General features: G+C 34.2%; 1 protein-coding gene and 1 long non-coding RNA gene across 2 annotated transcripts in view; one reads left to right on the forward strand and one right to left on the reverse strand.

Moving 5' to 3' along the window:
• Positions 1-9,172, forward strand: part of LOC140047156 (uncharacterized) — a 63,229-nt gene extending 54,057 nt beyond the window's left edge. Inside the window, exon 6 of the long non-coding RNA XR_011844913.1 lies at positions 8,177-9,172. This is a non-coding gene — a long non-coding RNA (uncharacterized lncRNA). The remainder of the gene's footprint in view (positions 1-8,176) is intronic.
• Positions 9,173-10,525: 1,353 nt separating this feature from the next.
• LOC140047160 (uncharacterized) lies at positions 10,526-13,274 on the reverse strand. The gene is made up of 2 exons (XM_072092014.1): positions 12,830-13,274; positions 10,526-12,358 (listed from the first exon to the last, which is right to left on the reverse strand). The coding sequence occupies exons 1-2, from the start codon at positions 13,174-13,176 to the stop codon at positions 11,437-11,439; spliced, it is 1,269 nt and encodes a 422-aa protein (XP_071948115.1). The 5' UTR covers positions 13,177-13,274; the 3' UTR covers positions 10,526-11,436.
• Positions 13,275-19,523: the final 6,249 nt, after the last annotated feature.

Consider the following 19,523-nt stretch of genomic DNA (forward strand, 5'->3'; position numbering starts at 1 on the left):
TTCAGCTTTAAGTGGATGAATAGAAACATTATGTTAGTGTGACTTGGAATGTTGCTGTTGGCCAAGCATTTTACAAAAGGAATATAAATCTATACTATACTTTAAGATGGATAATAACTTCCTATTAAAGTTCATGGAAATTATTTGTGGATTTATAGGCACTTGTACAGATCTAGGAAGTCATGTTTTAACGGTAAAACCGCAACATTTCGCAAGCCCAAACAAACCCCTCTTTTGCCCGAAGTGCCCTTTCAACTAGAAACCAGCAACGAAAGTAATGGTAAATAGGCCTAACTATCCTATCTTATGACTATTTGTTTTTCCTTTTTCTGGAAAGATGAACCCTCTATAAAATTCCTGGCTACGGGCTTGTTTTATAACAGGTTCAAAGAATAGATGATAGTTCCTTAGTGATAAGGAATCAAAGGAGAGATGTTGGTTCATTTTTTTCTTTTTATGGAATATTCAGGTTGATTCTATATTATTCGTACAGTATTTGCTTAATGTATACAGTATTTATCTTGTATTTTTTTGTCTTTTATTATACAGTAGTTTTTGACAATTCAATTCTTGATGTATATTGGTTGTTGTTGATCAGAAATAGCAAAATGAGGAACCCAATTAATCAGTCTGTTTTGTTAAACTACCTGTATTATTTGTTTTAAATTAACCTATTTTTACGAATGAAGTTTGGCGGCATGACAAAGGTTCATAGTTCAATAAATGTTGATATAATTTTTGCATTTGCATCTGATTAACTAAAGTCATAAGGTAATGGCTGAGTACTAGGCCCCCAACCCTTGAAACATCATCAATGGGACATCATGCAAATAAAACTAACAGACCGTCCTAGTAGGAAGTCTGGTATAGAGGATCGCCAGGTAATTCGTTGAAATCACAGCGGTACATCACCTCCAACTTGCCGATCGTTACTCCCAATGAGTTGAATCTTATTTCCTGCTGCCGGCCTAGTTTTTATAACCCAGCAAACGGTCCACGTAACACCGTTGTTTTTAATCAAAACATAGCCCTGGCTTGGATACCTATCAGAAAAGGTAGGCTCTCCACTGATGCCTGGATTTTCTGACAGTGTTGGATAGATATCAGGTTACACTGTCAAGAACGTTACCTTGTTTTTATATGGTGGAATATTAACATTGCATTTGAGTGTCTTTTGATTTGCCATAGGCACGTTTCTCACAATTAGCCTTAACATTGCCGGGTAGATCAAGTAACTTAATGTGTGGTACTTAAACCCAAAATAAAAACATTTAACTTTGAAAATTGAAACAATTAATTTAGTTTCGTAAACTGGTGTTTTCTTTGATGGAAACTAATTATTTCAAAGTTGATATAAAATAGTATTTGACCTTTTGTTTGGTTTTCAATTTCAAACATAAATATTAGAATAACTGAAATTTCATCTTGGTAACAGATAAGGTGATACGATTTTGTAATTCTTTTACTTCACATATAAAAACAGTCCGTAGTTCAAACTAATTTTATTCTTTTCTGTAAAGCCTCGTCTTCACTATCAAACTTTATGTGACATATGTGACATATATGGACATGATGATGTCATATCAGTGCCATATTTGGGCATATCACTAGCATATTTGGGCACACATTTTCTGTCAAATTTAATAGTGTAAACAGAGCTTTAAACATATTATGTTTTTAGGAAGGAAGTGTACAAAACAAATTGTGGTAGTCGATATTCTAAGTATTTGTAGACTTAATGATTTTGAAAGATTTTCCCGATAAGATATTCAAGGAATTATTAAAATAATAATCGTGTGATGGATTTTTTCCAGGTGGAATGATGATGTAGTAACAGAGGGGTAATGACTTACAATTCATACTAGCTTCCTATTCTCAAAGAACTGTTTGTATTTATTATTTTCGATAAACCGTCAGTGGCACAATACTATGGAAATATCAAGATATATCACTTTCCCTCCTTAAATCCTATAGTATGAGTACCTTTTCTCTGATAAAGCATATAATAGTCATGTAGCCATGAGAAATAAAGTGGTCCAGGTTTCGCAAGGAATATTCTATATTCAAGCCAATGGGTTGTCAAAGGCCTCTGTGAAAAAGAGAAAATCTTACTGTACTGGGGGATACGGCCCTGCATATAATGGTAGTTTAATATAATATAATAGTACAATAACATTGGTATAACTGTAATGACGTCAAAATAAGTCCCTTGTTAGACAACATAATATTTATGATATCATACTAATGTTGTATTATAAAACCCCACTCAAACACACACCAATTCCCACAGTAAAACATCCCATGATTCCTGCCTCCTGATGTGTAAGACCGTGCAGATGGTACGTCACACATTGACCTGGTTTATGCTGTAAAGTCTGGTATAATGTTCTTATTAACAGCAGGTACAGGTGTTAAACCTTTTGATATCACAGCTATATAGGCCCACTATATCACCTGTATGTAATGTACATTATCTGTACTATTACATATTTATATAAAAGATACAGAAGAAACTGGCAGGATGGTTTATCCTTTAAATGATTATAATATTCGTTCTTATATAGCGCTTATTGCACAATGCTTCTGAGTGCTTCACAATATTACCCAGGTCATTTTTTTTAATCAAACTCATTTGGAAACATACTTCCATAATGCAGTATAGTATTAGTAATCAGTGCAAAGTTGTGTCTTGATCTAACTGGGTACCCATTTATACACCTGGGTGGAGAGAGGCAAAAGTAAGTGTCTTGCCTAAGGATACAAGAAATGCGGCAAGAGTTGGATTCGAACGTCCAACACACTGAGCCACAAGCCCAGTTTAATATCTGTATGTATGAATACTTCTGAAGTTCTATTAGTAAAAACATTTCTTTATCTGTTGTTTTGTCATTTAGATTATTTCCTATTGGATAATAGTTCTCTTCATTAATGGTGTGACTGTTACAAATTTAAATGATTGATACTGATAGATGACAATAGATACCATTTACTTTAACATGGAAAAATAAAGTACTGTCCTTATTTCTCCACGATTGACAACTAAGGCCCTGTTCAGACCCATGGCGTTAGACCGTTTTAGCGTACGACGCTAAAAGAATGTGTGTCTGAACAGTTGGGGATTAGCGTACAACGCGTCGTACAACGGTTGTAGCGTTGTAGTGGAAAACGGTTGATAGTACCGTTTTAGCGTACGACGCTACTGTAAGTCAACGTTGTATCCAATCAGAACGTTTCCTGTTATGACGCGAAACAAGGTTTGACCTAGGCTGACATCTTGTATCGTCAATGTGTGAGATGGATTTCAATAACAAAAAGGCCAGAATAAATAAGGCCTAACTACACTACAAATACAACTGTTACAAAGGCTACAAACTATTATCAACTGATTACCATTATATTTTCTAACAAATGACATAAATACATGCACCTTGTATTTCAACATAGGGACTACGATCCCATCCGCTTTTAGGCCTAGCTAGGCCTAGAGCCATTCAGGCATTTCATTCAAGCTAAAAACTAGCGTGGGACATCAAGTCACTCATTCATACAAGGCAGACTAGACTGGACAAGTTTAATGCTGAAAACCCCCTAACTCCTAAAAAAATCAGTAAACAAACAAGGGGAGCTGTGTCCCTTTTATTAGCAAGTTAAGGGTTATTTTCAACCGACTGGACTGGGTGGGAATATATATCTTTGACTGGACTGGATAGACTAATCACAATCATATTTTTCTTCATCATTACGAGGCCTGCTTTATTTTCGTAGCACAAGAGCCTGGGGAAAATGTTTTTTACTACAAAATAAAAACAATTGAAACAGAAATTTGGCTTTACTATATTTTTCTTAAATAAATTCTGAGGTATGTTTTATTTACGGCAAATGTTGTCATAATTGTAGGGCTGAGATCTAGGCCTATATACAGTGGAAATGATGAAAACACGTGGGTAAGAGCACATGAATATGCAACTAGAAACAACCTGGATGACGTACTTCCGTTGTAACAATAATCGTACGCTATGGGTCTGAACACCTCGTTTTTTTCTCTGCGGTTTGTAACGTGACCTTGATAGTAACGTTGTACGCTAAAACGGTCTAACGCCATGGGTCTGAACAGGGCCTAAATATATGTTATCATACTGTGTTATCTGGCAATTGGGCTGAGTTGTTGCACTTTCAAAAGGTTCAATTTTAAGCTGACTTTTTATACACTTGATCTAAATCAATAATTTACCTTATTGTTATTGAGAAATAAAGAAGATAACATGCTTTGTGTTCATTCACCCATACCAAGTATTTCCTCTATTATTGACCTGAACCTAGATTTGCATACCTTGTCAATTTATACTTGTATTTTGTAGGCTACTTTTGACAATTATTTATATTATTTGTTTATTTATGTTCTGTTATAAATATCTAGTTTTATAAAGTTCAAACGTAAAGTTAAAAGTACCCTATAATGAATTTCTGAATTTTGTAAAATATTCACAGATGATCTTGTAGGAAAGAAGTTATTTGTCTTCTCCAGTCTAGTTTTGGCAAAAAACCCCAAAGAAATTGTGGTGCCAGTTAAGACATTCCCTTACATTTTTCTCCATATTCAAAGGTTTACCAAAAAATCATGTGAGAATTGATCCTTATCTAAGTATTGTCACCTACTATCAAATAAAAACGAGTGACCGCAGTGCCAGTTTAAGCACTCTGTAAGGTAGATCTTATTAAGTTTTCCGGTTGTCTTTGAATTAGTTCCTGCTTAACACTTTACCTGTTCACTTTAGACTGGTTGACAGTTACTTAACTGAAACAATGCAAGTAAGAACATGCTTCCTGATTTGAAAAATATATTTGTTTTCTATATACAGTATTTCTACACAAAGTACTTCTTTGATAGATAATTAGTTAAACCTGTTTAGTAATTAGATATAATACAGTATAATATATATAGACTCACTGTAATACATAATTGACATTTTGTTGTCAGCTCCAGGATGTTGAAGGTTTTACCTTATCGCACCTGACTCTGATCCTGTGTTTCCCGAATCAAACCACTTCTAACTTCCTTCATATCATTCTCCTTCCTTCATCTTTTCCTTGTTCAGTTTTTACGTCTCATTGGTTCCCACGCTGGTCATTTTTGTGTCCTTGGGTAAAGTAATGTATTTATGTTGTCTAAAGTTTGTTGTTTAGGGTCACATACAGTGGAGTAATGCACAGGGCAAATATAAGACCCCTGGATTACAACTCCTAAGAGACTCTCCAACGCTGGGTATAAGACCCCTGGATTACAACTCCTAAGAGACTCTCCAACGCTGGGTGTAAGACCCCTGGATTACAACTCCTAAGAGACTCTCCAACGCTGGGTATAAGACCCCTGGATTACAACTCCTAAGAGACTCTCCAACGCTGGGTATAAGACCCCTGGATTACAACTCCTAAGAGACTCTCCAACGCTGGGCATAAGACCCCTGGATTACAACTCCTAAGAGACTCTCCAACGCTGGGCATAAGACACCTGGATTACAACTCCTAAGAGACTCTCCAACGCTGGGTATAAGACCCCTGGATTACAACTCCTAAGAGACTCTCCAACGCTGGGTATAAGACCCCTGGATTACAACTCCTAAGAGACTCTCCAACGCTGGGTATAAGACCCCTGGATTACAACTCCTAAGAGACTCTCCAACGCTGGGTATAAGACCCCTGGATTACAACTCTTAAGAGACTCTCCAACGCTGGGTATAAGACCCCTGGATTACAACTCCTAAGAGACTCTCCAACGCTGGGTATAAGACCCCTGGATTACAACTCCTAAGAGACTCTCCAACGCTGGGTATAAGACCCCTGGATTACAACTCCTAAGAGACTCTCCAACGCTGGGTATAAGACCCCTGGATTACAACTCCTAAGAGACTCTCCAACGCTGGGTATAAGACCCCTGGATTACAACTCCTAAGAGACTCTCCAACGCTGGGTATAAGACCCCTGGATTACAACTCTTAAGAGACTCTCCAACGCTGGGTATAAGACCCCTGGATTACAACTCCTAAGAGACTCTCCAACGCTGGGTATAAGACCCCTGGATTACAACTCCTAAGAGACTCTCCAACGCTGGGTATAAGACCCCTGGATTACAACTCCTAAGAGACTCTCCAACGCTGGGTATAAGACCCCTGGATTACAACTCCTAAGAGACTCTCCAACGCTGGGTATAAGACCCCTGGATTACAACTCCTAAGAGACTCTCCAACGCTGGGTATAAGACCCCTGGATTACAACTCCTAAGAGACTCTCCAACGCTGGGTATAAGACCCCTGGATTACAACTCCTAAGAGACTCTCCAACGCTGGGTATAAGACCCCTGGATTATAACTCCTAAGAGACTCTCCAACGCTGGGTATAAGACCCCTGGATTACAACTCCTAAGAGACTCTCCAACGCTGGGTATAAGACCCCTGGATTACAACTCCTAAGAGACTCTCCAACGCTGGGTAGTTGTATTGGACTGCTCATACTCTGGGACCCTTTAAGATCTCATAGCTATTACGCTACTAAGTACAAATACTATGGTATGTGTGTGTACATCATTTTATTTTGCCGATATACAAAACTACTTTACTTTATTCTGTATTGTATTTTTATTTGATTTGGTTAACGCAAAGGTTATGGCCTGTAATATAGGCATCACATGTGATACACAGTATTATAGTAGTTGCCTATAATGATGCTGTACAAATAATGCAGTATGTGGTGATATAGTACAGAGTATCAGGTGTTCAATGGATATTATTAAACTGAGTTATTCCATTATTTGTAATTTTGATAATATCTTATAGTGCTTTTATTGACAATGTACAACCTTGAGGTATCTATAGTTATGGATAAATAATTGTACCAATGTCAAAGTCTTACTAGTATAGCTTCAAATGCTGAGTCTAAACTCAAATAGGTGGTCTTATCAATTAGTTATAGTACTGGTAGATAGGTAGTCCCCTTAATTTCAGTTACAGAGCTAACAACTTTATCACCCTTAATACTAATAATAGACTTGCATAGGCCTAAAGTTGAAACTTAAAAACTTTACTTTAGAAACTAATCAATTACATAATAGACATTTCCTTCCATTATTTAACTTACAGCATTTTATTTTTTATTTTCCTGTAATTCAAATTGACCTTTTTATTGCCTATTTGAAGAGCCGCCATTTATTACCATGGTGACATTGGAGGACCATCAATGCCACTTACAACTATTATTATTCTATTCTTTAAATATAGAACTTTTGACTTCTACTTTTAGACAGATTTTTATCATATCCTTTCAGTTTCCAATCCTTGAACTATGTGTTTTTATATTTCTCAGTACAATGTATAAACATGTACAGGCATTAGAAAAAATTCCAAACCAACCCGCGAAATACAAATTATATTAATTAATATATATAGATCCAAAAGCAAATTACTGAAAAAATGACAATGGTTAGCGTATCAGTGGCTGAATCTCAATGGCGATACAAAGTAAAATAAGTAAAAAGCTATATTGTTTGAAGGTTTGCATGGCAAAATCAAATGTTGATATAAAGTTTGCGAGACACCCTGTATATTAGTTCTGAAGTTGAAGTTCTCGAAGTTTTGATCAATATGCTTGATCGTCCTCAGGAGTGAGAACTATAATCAAAACAAAATATTGCACAGCTTTCAGGCAACACCCTTCATCAGTGCAATAATAATAATATATAATGTTAGCAACAAAAAAAAGTTGATTGTAACTCATTAATTTAATTTAAATTATTAATTAGGTATGTGAATACTAACAATATGTGAAATAGCATCCCCTGTGACCCGCCTAATCCGTTCCTAATAACATAACTTTCTCATGGGTTTAGATTATTAACCCTCATTGGCTGCAATATTCAATATCATATTAAAAGGATGAAGATAAAAACAAAAACGATTGACTGATTTCCTTATAAAAATTAATTGATCTTAAAAACAGTAAACACACTTGGTCTGGTAAGTTTGAATGGGAAAGTAATCACGTTTAATTTATTTACTTCTTTGTATCATTGAATAGAGTCATCATACCTTAATGGATACTCTAACCAATTAGAGTGTATGAACACCCACCGTACCGCCTCAACAATACACAAATTTATTTAGTTACATTTTTGTTTGCTTTACAGAGTGGAATTTTAGCATTTGTTTGAAACGTCAACCAGCTAAAGAATGAAAATCAGAATACGTTAAAATCTATTTGTTCGCTTGTGAATACCGATTGCATGCCTGAACGTGCGTTCAATCAAATACCGTTATATTGCTTTGTTCTGCCATTGTTCTTTCATTCTTTGAGGAAATAATGTAAAATAATAAAATGGTACAACTGTTTCACACCTCACTAATCAACTTTGTATCTTGTTTTGTAAATTAAATAAAGTTATTAATTTTACCTTGAAGGCTACTCTTCTAATGTTATAAAGATGCAACGTGGGGAGATTGCCAACAGGTGTGTTACATATAAACTTGCATAAGGCAACCCAAATAATGCATTAGTTTGTGCTAAGCTCTGTCTGCACTGAGTACAAATACAATGTGTGTGTGTATATCATTTTCTTTTGCCGATATACAAAACTACTACTTTACTCTGGGTTTAGGGTTATGGCCTGTAATACAGGCATCAGATGTGGTACACAGTAGTATTATAGAAGTTGCCAAGCACTGTCAGCACTAGCAAACAAGTGATATGCATAACTATGGTAGTGATATGACATCATCATTTCCATGGGCATGTGCTATCATATCACATAAAGTTTGATAGTGTAGACAGAGCCAGAATTGTTATCTTTATTTCATGTATTGTAAATGTATGTATTATATTTTATTTCATGTTTGATGATTATTGTCAATGTTGAATTGGTGCCTGATTTTTATTTTTGTTGCACTTTGTATGTCAAAATGTTTTTCATGTTGCAAACTTACCTACAGTACTTATTTTTCATGTTGCAATACTGTATTAGTATGCCAAAATGTAGCACCTAATTTTAGTTTATGTTGTTGTGGTTATATATTTTATTTTTGAGGCACTAAGTATGTCAGGATGTAATATATTTTTTTTTTATGTTTCAGCACATACTTATTTTTCATGTTGTAGTAACTATGCACAAATGTATTACATACTTTATTTTCCATGGTTATGTTGTATGTGGTAATGATTGTAATTAAAATGCTCACAAACTCTATAAATGTTTTTGATTGTTTTTTTGTTGATTATAATATAATATAGATTCAACCAAAGAATGTGTTTCAAAAGAATGACCAATCTGTAATTGTTGAAAGTTTATCTGAAATTTGAAAAAGACTTTATAAAAGTAAAATTATGATAATGCAATTTGCAACTATTCGATATCATGATTTCAAGATCTTTTTTTACCATCCCAAAATCAATGGTACATCCTGACATATGCAGCGCCCTATTCCATAAGGTAAAAGTGTTGCAGACAAATCTGCAGATTGCTTATTCTTGGATTCATTGCAACTATTATAGACTTGCATGGAAAATATTTAATTAGGATCTTTTTTTATCATCCCAAAATCAATGGTACGTATGCCGCACCCATTCCATAAAGCTAAAAGTGTAAACATTTGCAGACTGCTATTGCTGCTATATATTCTTGGATTCACTGTGATTTTCCTTTCCTTGAAGTCCTAGGTATCTACATATTTATGATAGTACAGTAATAGTAATCAGAGCATGACTTGAATAATAAGGATGATGCAGACAAATATAGCGCCAACAAAAATCCAAGTCTACTAAAGTAGGCGGTAGTCTTTTAAATGTCATAAAAGGAAAAAAACTGTTTCGGAAGTTTGTTATTAGCTCTTTGTATGATATATCCTTTTGTATAATTTTATACCATGCGTGAATTTCATTCAAAGAGTTTTTTATTTTATTCATATTCATAATAGATATTATTGCTTTATTTTTCCCATTTTTCCTTTGTGTGTTTGTTCAGACTTTGAAGTTTCACTTGCCTTCCGCTCATTGAAAAAAATTAATTTTATTGCCAGAAGAAACAAACAAAAAATACAATAATACAGTAGTATGTATAACAGTTGTTGTGGGAGCAGGCGATTGTTAAGTTGTTTGTCTATTAATAATGATATATTTATGAAACTACACTTTTACAATGGTGGCACACGTTCATACACGGTATGAGAATCATGGGAAAGATATAGGGAAGTAGCGGTGGGAAGGTGCTGAGATTTCATTGTTCTATCATTTGGTTTATATAGTGTTTGTTGAAATCTGGAGATGAGAATTAGAATGTTCCGTCGGTAATCCATGCAGAATCATAATCAAGACATGTCTTGGTTTTCTTTAAAAAAATCATTTCTGTCATTACAATGTCATTGTCAGAGTTCGTCAAGTCATTTTTTTAGTGTATTGTGGTCCATAGCACAATTCATCACCATATTCCCTCGCATCTTATCGTAACAACTTTGAACAGATAAAAGAAACAAACACTTGAAACAAATTAATTTTTGTTTTAAATTATAATTTACCATGCTGTATGATACAAATGGTCATCAGATCACCTGACCAACCATACAATTTGCATAATATTATGCTTTTCTAAAAAAATTATAAAACACGACAAACAATGTTTTATTTACAAAACTAGACAAAATATTATATAAACTTATTTAAACACTTTAGAGTGTTTGAAGTTAGAATGTTTTTTATAAGAAATCAGAATGTTACATATGGAATGACATTTATCCCTTAAAAAATTAAATTATGATGTTTACTCTATTTATAAAAAAACTCAAGTATAAAAAAAGTTTAATCATCTTTTATAAAATTACTTACAAATAGACTTAAAGAATATTTGCATAAATTATTGATGTTTAAACATACAAAAATATCTGATTTTAATTATTGGAAGACAAGTGCCACATATAGTTTTTATATAAAAATATCAAATTTATATATTTGTGTGCTTTTTGGAATATAATACTTGGTTGTTAGCAGTTTGTTCTATTTTCTCAAAGGGGATTTACATCCATGAGACAACTAATAATTGTACTTTCATCATCTAGTTGCAGATGAAAACAGTGCCAACAAAACTTGTGCATAGTTAATATTTCAGAAATTAATGTACTATAATATATAAGAGAACTGTGGATCAAGGTGATATAATTACCCTACCAAAATAATATTTAGAAAACACCCCTTGGTCCCATAAAATTATTTCTATAATACTGTATCCTAAAAATAGATCTTTTTAAACCACCCTCTTTTAAATCTCAAACTTATATAAATATTTACATGTGAGGAAATTTACAGTGTACTTATATTAAAAACTTTTATACATATTTATGTTTATAATTATATACAATTTGTACAAGTTTTGCATAATTAATGTTCATTGGCCTATACAGATTATTAAGATCTGGCCATTGCTGCGTAATTATCCCACGTTCTGTCCTGAAGAATTGGTCCAACAGAATTTGCGTCGGCAACCTCCATATACCGCTGTGACCTCTGGAACTGAAACATGCTAGGCAATGGTGTTGTCTGTGCAGTATGTGATTGGTAAAAGTTGTTATGCTGGGGACTGTTCTGTCCGTAGTTGAAGTTAGAAGACTGATAATCAAACTGGTTTGCATTTTGGAGTGTGAAGTCATAGGCTTGTTGTTGATGTTCTGGTGAGCTCATGTTATCGTATGATGTTGCTTGATTGGTACTAACCATCTCATGGTGTGGTGATTGATGGTTAGGACTGCTAAGATTCAGGGGTGAGCTTGATTCCTGATTTCTGTTGATCCAGTTTTGTCCCTGCCTTGTTGAAGTGTTAGTACTTGTGAGAACTGTGTATGCTGTAGAGCTGTAAGGAGGTGGTGTAGACTTTGAGACGGCCGTCATGCTTGAGTTCAGGTTAGCACTTGCCATTGAGTTAGCAGATGGAAGATACATTGAAAGTTCGCTGGGCTCAACAAAGTCGGCCATATGTGGTACTGGAAAATCCATAACGTTTGATATGCGATCGTATTTTGCCCGTTTCATTGGCGGCATTTCAGGATCAATTTTTGGGGTGGTTGGTGGTGTTGGTGGTCCATGTTGCCCTGGGGCAGATGATTTTGTACCTCTGTATGGTAGTTCAATACTATCATTGGTATCTGGTACTAAGTTCTTAAAAATGCTTGGGTTGAGATGATGATGAGATGAGTCTGGTGGACAACCATTCTTAACTGGCTTATTTCTGCGTCTTGGTTGATATTTATAATCAGGGTATTTCTTCTTGTGTTCCAATCGAAGACGATCAGCTTCGACAACAAAAGGTTTCTTTTCTTTTTCAGAAAGACTCCTGCAAGATAGAATAGTTGTGTATGATTAGCTAAATGTTACATTGTTTGTTTATTGTACATTGAAATAGTTTATAAAATACGGTTTTGTTGAATATACTTGTAAAAAGTAAATAGCCGATGGATTAGTAAAATAACGTTCATTGGTTATTGACTTTCATTTTTGTGCTTCAGGTGAATCAATCTGTAGAGGTGTTACAGTGAACAATAGTTTGTCCAGTTGATTCAACATTTCAAGATTATAAATGCAGTAGAGAAAAGTTTTATTTGCATAACCTAGATGTACTCCCAGTAAAAAGACCTAACCAAAATTAAAAGTCAGTGAACTGATATATTATATTCTTGCAAAAATAATAAATGAAAGAAACATTTACAGTTACTATTATACTAACCATTCATGGATGGTTTGCAAAAGCATCATAATGCATGTTCAAATTAAAGTAAAATTAAGAAAAGAAGAAAAATATATTTACCTCCAAAGACGTCCGAGTGTTTTACTGAGTTCAGCATTGTGTAGATTTGGATACTGATCTGCAAGACGTTTTCTGGCTGCCTGAGCCCACACCATAAATGCATTCATAGGTCGCTTAATATGTGGCTTAGATTTTCCATCTTTACCTCCGTGTTTTGTTGGCATTGTTACCAAGCTCCAATCGTAGCCTTCAAGTACCTGTGACACTGCATCCCGAATACTGTCTTTCTGTTCCCCATCTGATGACTCGTCACTTACACTACCAGGAGTGCTCGGACCATCGCTACCAATTGACATTGAACGTTCTGTTAAACTTAGTTCCAACTCTTTCTCATCGGTTAAACTCATCTTGAAGAAGTGTTTATAAAGTATAGTCCAAAAAAAAAAGCTGTATGACTTAAAAGTGTCTTACTCCAGCCAACGTTTATCTAGCTTGTTAACTAATTCCAAAATATTTTACACTTTATATAGGAAATAGTACTACGGCCCTCCCCTATTCTGATATCACTGTTTTGATTGGTTGGAATGTGTCACTTCTCGTTGTCGGTGACTCAACAAGACTGTACAACTTCAAAAGAGAGTTGCCCTGGGGAATGCTAGCGCGAAACTAGACTTAAGCCTATGTATACTTAATTGGTTTAGGTAATAATTAATAATGTACAAAATATATAAAGAAAAGTTAAAGTGGCTAAAAACATATACAAATGTACAGTTTTTAACCCCAATAGTTTAGAATGGAAAAGTAAACTAAACTGATTTCAGATTGATTCCTACCGATGAGTCATCTGTCTGACTCGTTTACGTGACGTCAGAAGTAGTTGTATAGTGGTGCATTTGCGTCTTTTTGTTTTCAACTCTGATACAGTAAATAAGAAATGATATTTATCCAGAGTGTGTAGGTTTGTCTCAAACATTACACAGCAGTTTATAACACTGGCTTCTCTTCTATATAATTGTTGTTTACTTGTTTGTTGTTTTGCCAAATGTATGATTAAGAGCCTAATACAGGTTATTACTATATGATGACGTTGTTTTGGGCTAATTAATACGAGGATGGTGTGGGGTTGTTACTGGAATACAGGTTGTTTGCTAACTTACTGTTATGTAACTGTCAAAAGTAACTAGGAATTCGAGCATTTAAAAGTAAAACCAGACATTTCCTTGTGATCTGTGCAAAGGGTCCGGGTTAAACATTGGCAGTAAGCAACATTTTAGGTAGGCCTATAGTATGAATAGTGTGAATGTACGACCATGCCGAACTAGAAACTTCAAAGCTTTGAAATTCTGATAAATTATAAGTTTGGTATATAGTGTAAGGAAGAACTGTGGGGCTCATATGTTATGTTTAACTTAAAGGGGTGTGGATGCGTATTAGCCCTACCTTGTTGCTTGGTGTTTTTCAAATTGGCATCCATACGAGTCTCGTCAGCCGCACCTTTTGGGCATCAGTTGTAATACGCCACACCTCGTGTTTCAACTACGTTACGTGGTTTTTGGGGCTGGGCATAAAATCCACACGGTCAGATAGTCCTAATCCTATAAACAGTGCACTATTTTCTCGACTATTTTTTAATTTATTAATTAAATTCCTTAAAATATATTTAAAATAATTTATAACTGCCATGCAAAAGTCCTGATTGCTTTCCAAATAAATTGATGTTGCTTTAAATTTATGCTTAATTACATACTGTAGGCCACATTTGTTGATAGATTCATAGGCTTAAGAAACGGTCTGACGATTGATAGAGAACGGTATAAAGACGGTTAAATAACGATAACGTGACTACTTCGTTGAATCCAGGTTTAGCGGTCATTTTAATGTCGTAAATGTAAAAATCTGTGATGGTCACACTCACAGAGGTCAACATTTATGGATTGAAAACTACTTTTTTCGATTGTAGCAAAGAATGGATGGGTAAACCGTGTTAATGTTGTAAGTTCAAACTAACATATTCTGTTTGTTCTCAATGTATTAATTAACTTTTCATTAACCATCATGGAGTTATAAAATTTCTAAAAACTCCATGCATTGACGCAGTGTTTGCTGTGTAGGCCTACAACTGCCCTGACAAACTTCATTTTTATTGTAATGAAATTCAATACGTCGATTTTATTTATAATACGGATTTAAAGTTTACTGTGGCAAAAGGCCCATGTCAACTTTCAAGCCTTTTTTTAGGCCTTAAAAGTTCAAATGTCACACTGGGCATCGTGCCAATTCTTTTGGACTTTTAGAAAAAAATAACGCCCTCTATAACATGTGGGATAAAGCCAAAGATCTTTGATAACACCTATTAAAAAATGTTAATATCAATATCACTATTGTAAAAATGATTGCCAAAATACTATATAATTACTGTTGCATCCTTTTCTATGACTACGATAGATACGACAATATTTACCACGCTATTTCGAATTCCAAATTCGAGTGTGGTAGGCCTACTATAGGCATATTTTACATTCGTATCGTATCTATAATATGATTTGGTGACATTACAACATTTTTATGATCGCAAGATTAAATCTATTGTCTTTACTACTTTATGAAACCATGCAAATGGATAAGCATTTATACCGATAATATATTGTCAAATTTACTTGAAATATTTTAATATAAATATTAATCAAAATAGGCCTATAGAATTAGAGAAGAAATGAAATGTTTATAAATGTAATAAAATTAATTAATTCTTAGACGTATGTAATTTAGCCCGCGTATGTTAACATTAGGTCGTTGGAGTTTAGTTAACATTCGCCACGAAATGGAATTATCCGGTTGTAAAATGTTACAATTTGTCACGTTTTGGCGGTATTTTTGTTTATATTCCGAGTAGTCGGTTTCTCTCGTTCTCAGGCTATTCTGATGAAATATGGATAATTTCATTACCCCTTTGAGGGTACATTGATTCAATAGATGTTTGATTTACTCATTGAACTGCTCTTTATATCAACGTGTTTGACACTAACTATACCCATAAGGGTAGTGGAAGGGTCCTAAGCGTCTGTTCTTTTCGGTGTACGTCGGACCTTCAGGATGACAGAGGCTGTTGCGGTTGAGTTGTTGATACGGGTGGTCTAAAAATGTATGGGTGGTTTAAAATTAAATACAAAAACTCATTTTTTTTATGCCATTATATTTATTATGACCTTTACTATTCAATTGTTTTGTAATATTGATTGTGGTATACAGTTTTGTTTAAAGACTGTATATTAGATACAGTAGCGAAATTATTGCTTTATGATAATGCTTTTTATGGTGAATTAGGTATGTCGGAACATCTATCATTTAGGCATACGGTTAATTAACATAAAATCACTTTACTATTTAACACGTCATTAGTTTCTCATTAATCTGTCTTTATCACGTGACTACTTCAATCAGACCGCCGGGTCTTAATCCGATATAAATCGTTCTGACAAGAGATAAGTATAATCGCTATTTAAATGTTCTCAACATGAAGCCATGATACTTTTAAATCCGGTAATAAAATAATTACACTATTGTCACATGCTGTGTTCACTATTTCACCAATCTATTTTATTTATCATGTTTCAAAAGTATTACTTTTGTTAATGTTATTTTTTTTATATCTTGTACTGTACATAATTTAGTTTAAGTTTCCTTGTACTGTAAATAGGCCTATCATTTTATCTCTAACTTCTATTTTATTTTATTTACTCTTCATTCAAGAAGTGTGCCACTGTCTAAAAGTGTAGCTTCCAAATAAATTATTATTATTATATTGATATGGCCATTGTATCCGGATCGGTGCGTGTTTCGCTCTAATCCCACTTAACGTATTATTAGGATACGTGCTGATATAATTACGTAATACGTGGTGGTCATCTGTACTTTTTATGGCGGTAGCTTTAAGGTCCAGTCGTGGTCGGTACCCGGGTCGGTATTAATCACACCGAGTTTCCTCCATGATCGCACAATATTGTGAGTGAGTGAGTGAGTGAGTGGCATACAGCTTTACTGTACATCTATCGACACATCTGAAATATTCATAGTTAGTTAATGAGTGTGATCCATCCAGCAATTGCTGATCATTAGGGATCCTTAGAGGTTCACAAGACAAACGTAATACACAATTTTTTAGATGCTCTACATTAACAAAGTCTTATTACAAGTCTTTGGGAGTGGAGTAATTTTGTCCTTGGAAAAAATCCTGACATGTGTCAGGACTTGAACCCAGGACCCTGGAGTGGTAGCCAAGCATCATAACCACCAAGTCACAACTCCACTCCAAATAAGAAAGATTAGAATGCAAACGACGTGTTATATCTATTTTAATTTACAACTTTGTCATAAAAAAAACCGGTAAAACGGTAAAAAAATCTTTTACTGGCCTCGTCGTCAAATATATTATTCAAAATATAATTATATATATTATATTTTAACTATAACCTGATCCAAATCATTGTGCAAATTGTATGCCTAATATTATTAACATTTGTAGAAAAATGGAATTAACATAAATATCATTTCCATGTAAATCACCAACTTGTTCATGGATATCGATATTGTAACCCAATGTTTCCTGATTCCGTAGAATTGGGTTTGCAAAATCCAACGAAACCTAAATGTACTACTGTACTGGAACGTGTCATATTATTATTAACCGGACAATTAAAAATCCTCGTACCAAGACGAGGGTCATGCAACTGTGGTTTATGTTTGTGTCGCGATCATCGAAATCCGTAATTATGATGTCATCAATAATAGGTGCATTGTTTTTTTTTTCGATCGTTAAAAGGGTATTTTTCAAGATTATGTAATTTATCATAATGTTTTATTTATAAATTATAGTGCGCAAATTCCAACAATAGAATTAAAGCTCTGTCTATACACTATCAAACTAGTTTGACAAAAAAGTGTGATGTGGTCAAATGGTAGTGATATGCTTAAATATGGTAGTGATATGACATCATCATGTCCATATACGGGAACATCTCATTTTTCTGACACATTAAGTTTGAAAGTGTAGACAGAGCTTTACAATCAATATTCAGCTTAATTACAATTTGACGAATAAAATATTTTACAGTTTTGATCTTTTGAATTTAAAATAAACACAGGACGATAGGTAGACAGAATACAATTTATAAATACGTTCAAATAGTTTCAATACCTGATATTCTAGTAAAACTCTCCACTTTGAGCTAAGTATTGGCTGTAATACTAATTTTATGTAAATTTCTTGCTGATTGTTTAGTTTGAGTGTGTAGTATAGACCTATTTTTGTGACTAAGTTGACCGTGTAAATCTAGTAAAACGAGGTCACTTTTTTTTACGAACCGATACATTTAGTACCATTGACACTTTTATAATGTTTTCTCCAAATAAACACACCTTTTCAAATTGACATTTTATTCGGTGTTTAGTATTTTGATGACAGACCCGAGCGTTTTCACATGTGTTTTAAACGCGTCAGCAAGTTTTGAACCAAAATAAATGACGTATATTCACAGTCGTATTTCGTAACAATCTATATTCTTTATTACTAATTAGTGACTGTTTCCTGTTTTTAATTTACGAGAATCAAACCACGGAATGTAACTAGTTGCCAAATGGGAAAGAATAGTTTTGATAGCATTAAACTGGAAGTATTATAAACATTATAAATAGCACTCATATTCAGCGGAAGTGATTCTGTATTTTCCAGTGTTGATTTTTGTTTACTGCAGTAATCATGTTCTATACTATTTTATTTCCTCATTTCTGAAATATACTATGTTTTATTCTTGTTGATGATCAAATAAAGATCGAAACGTCGAATCATGGCTTCGCTCGTTTTTTTATGCTTAAAGGAAATCATGACTATGACAAATGATACTCGGAGGTCAAACTTTGTAAATAAGCGATATACAAATTACAATTTGATATGCCAGGGTTTTGCCGTGGACCCATTCCTAATTTATAGGTCCACGGTCATTTAAATCCGCACTACAGTAATTCCTCCATTCAATTCAATGATTAGCAAAAGTTATTGCCGATATCTCAGCATTTGTTTATTTTAGAACACCCGCAATAGTTTCTAGTTGTCGCCAATTGAGTGGGCCGGAAATAGCACCTTTATATCCCTCATTGACCATCAAAGTGTCTCCGCACCGGAAACGCTTTTGCAGCCTTTGAAGTTGAGCTGACCACCGTAGGCCTAGCAATGCATCTCTTTCGTTTCCCCACCCATAAATGCATAATAGGCGTAATTTCAACCGATGTACAAAGTATGTCTGACAATCTAGGCCTACGCTTTCGGTTTTAGAGAGACGGTGGATCAATGCTTTTTTAATGTTTCAAGTGACGTCATCAACACAAAGGTATTAAGTTTAAATAATACGTGATATCTCGGAGTTCGACCAGATTTTCCTATTTGAATTAAAATAACCGATTTCTCACTTGCAAAATTGAATAGACCTTAACTACCTTACACCGACGCATGGAAAACGAAAGAAAACAAAGTTTGTTTAATAATGAAAATGTTTTTAAAATTGAGTGAGTGGGTTTGTTCCAATTTTGAATTAAGGGGGTGTAAAATTAAAAATATGATCTACAGAAAAACATGAAAAATAAGATGTTACAATTACAGTGTGTAGTTTTAATAAATTTATGGCATTCAATTTTGCCAAAAAAAAAAAGATTTCGCTTATAAAAAAGACAAAATATACAATTACAATTACATTTAACAAAA

Source organism: Antedon mediterranea, chromosome 1, assembly GCF_964355755.1.
Source record: "Antedon mediterranea chromosome 1, ecAntMedi1.1, whole genome shotgun sequence".
NCBI classification, from domain to species: domain Eukaryota; kingdom Metazoa; phylum Echinodermata; class Crinoidea; order Comatulida; family Antedonidae; genus Antedon; species Antedon mediterranea.

Coding starts and splice junctions, on each gene's coding strand:
- LOC140047160 (XM_072092014.1), bottom strand. CDS start 13,176: ATGAGTTTAACCGATGAGAAAGAGTTGGAACTAAGTTTAACAGAACGT. Junction 12,359..12,829: donor ACACTCGGACGTCTTTGGAG/GTAAATATATTT, acceptor TCTATCTTGCAG/GAGTCTTTCTGAAAAAGAAA.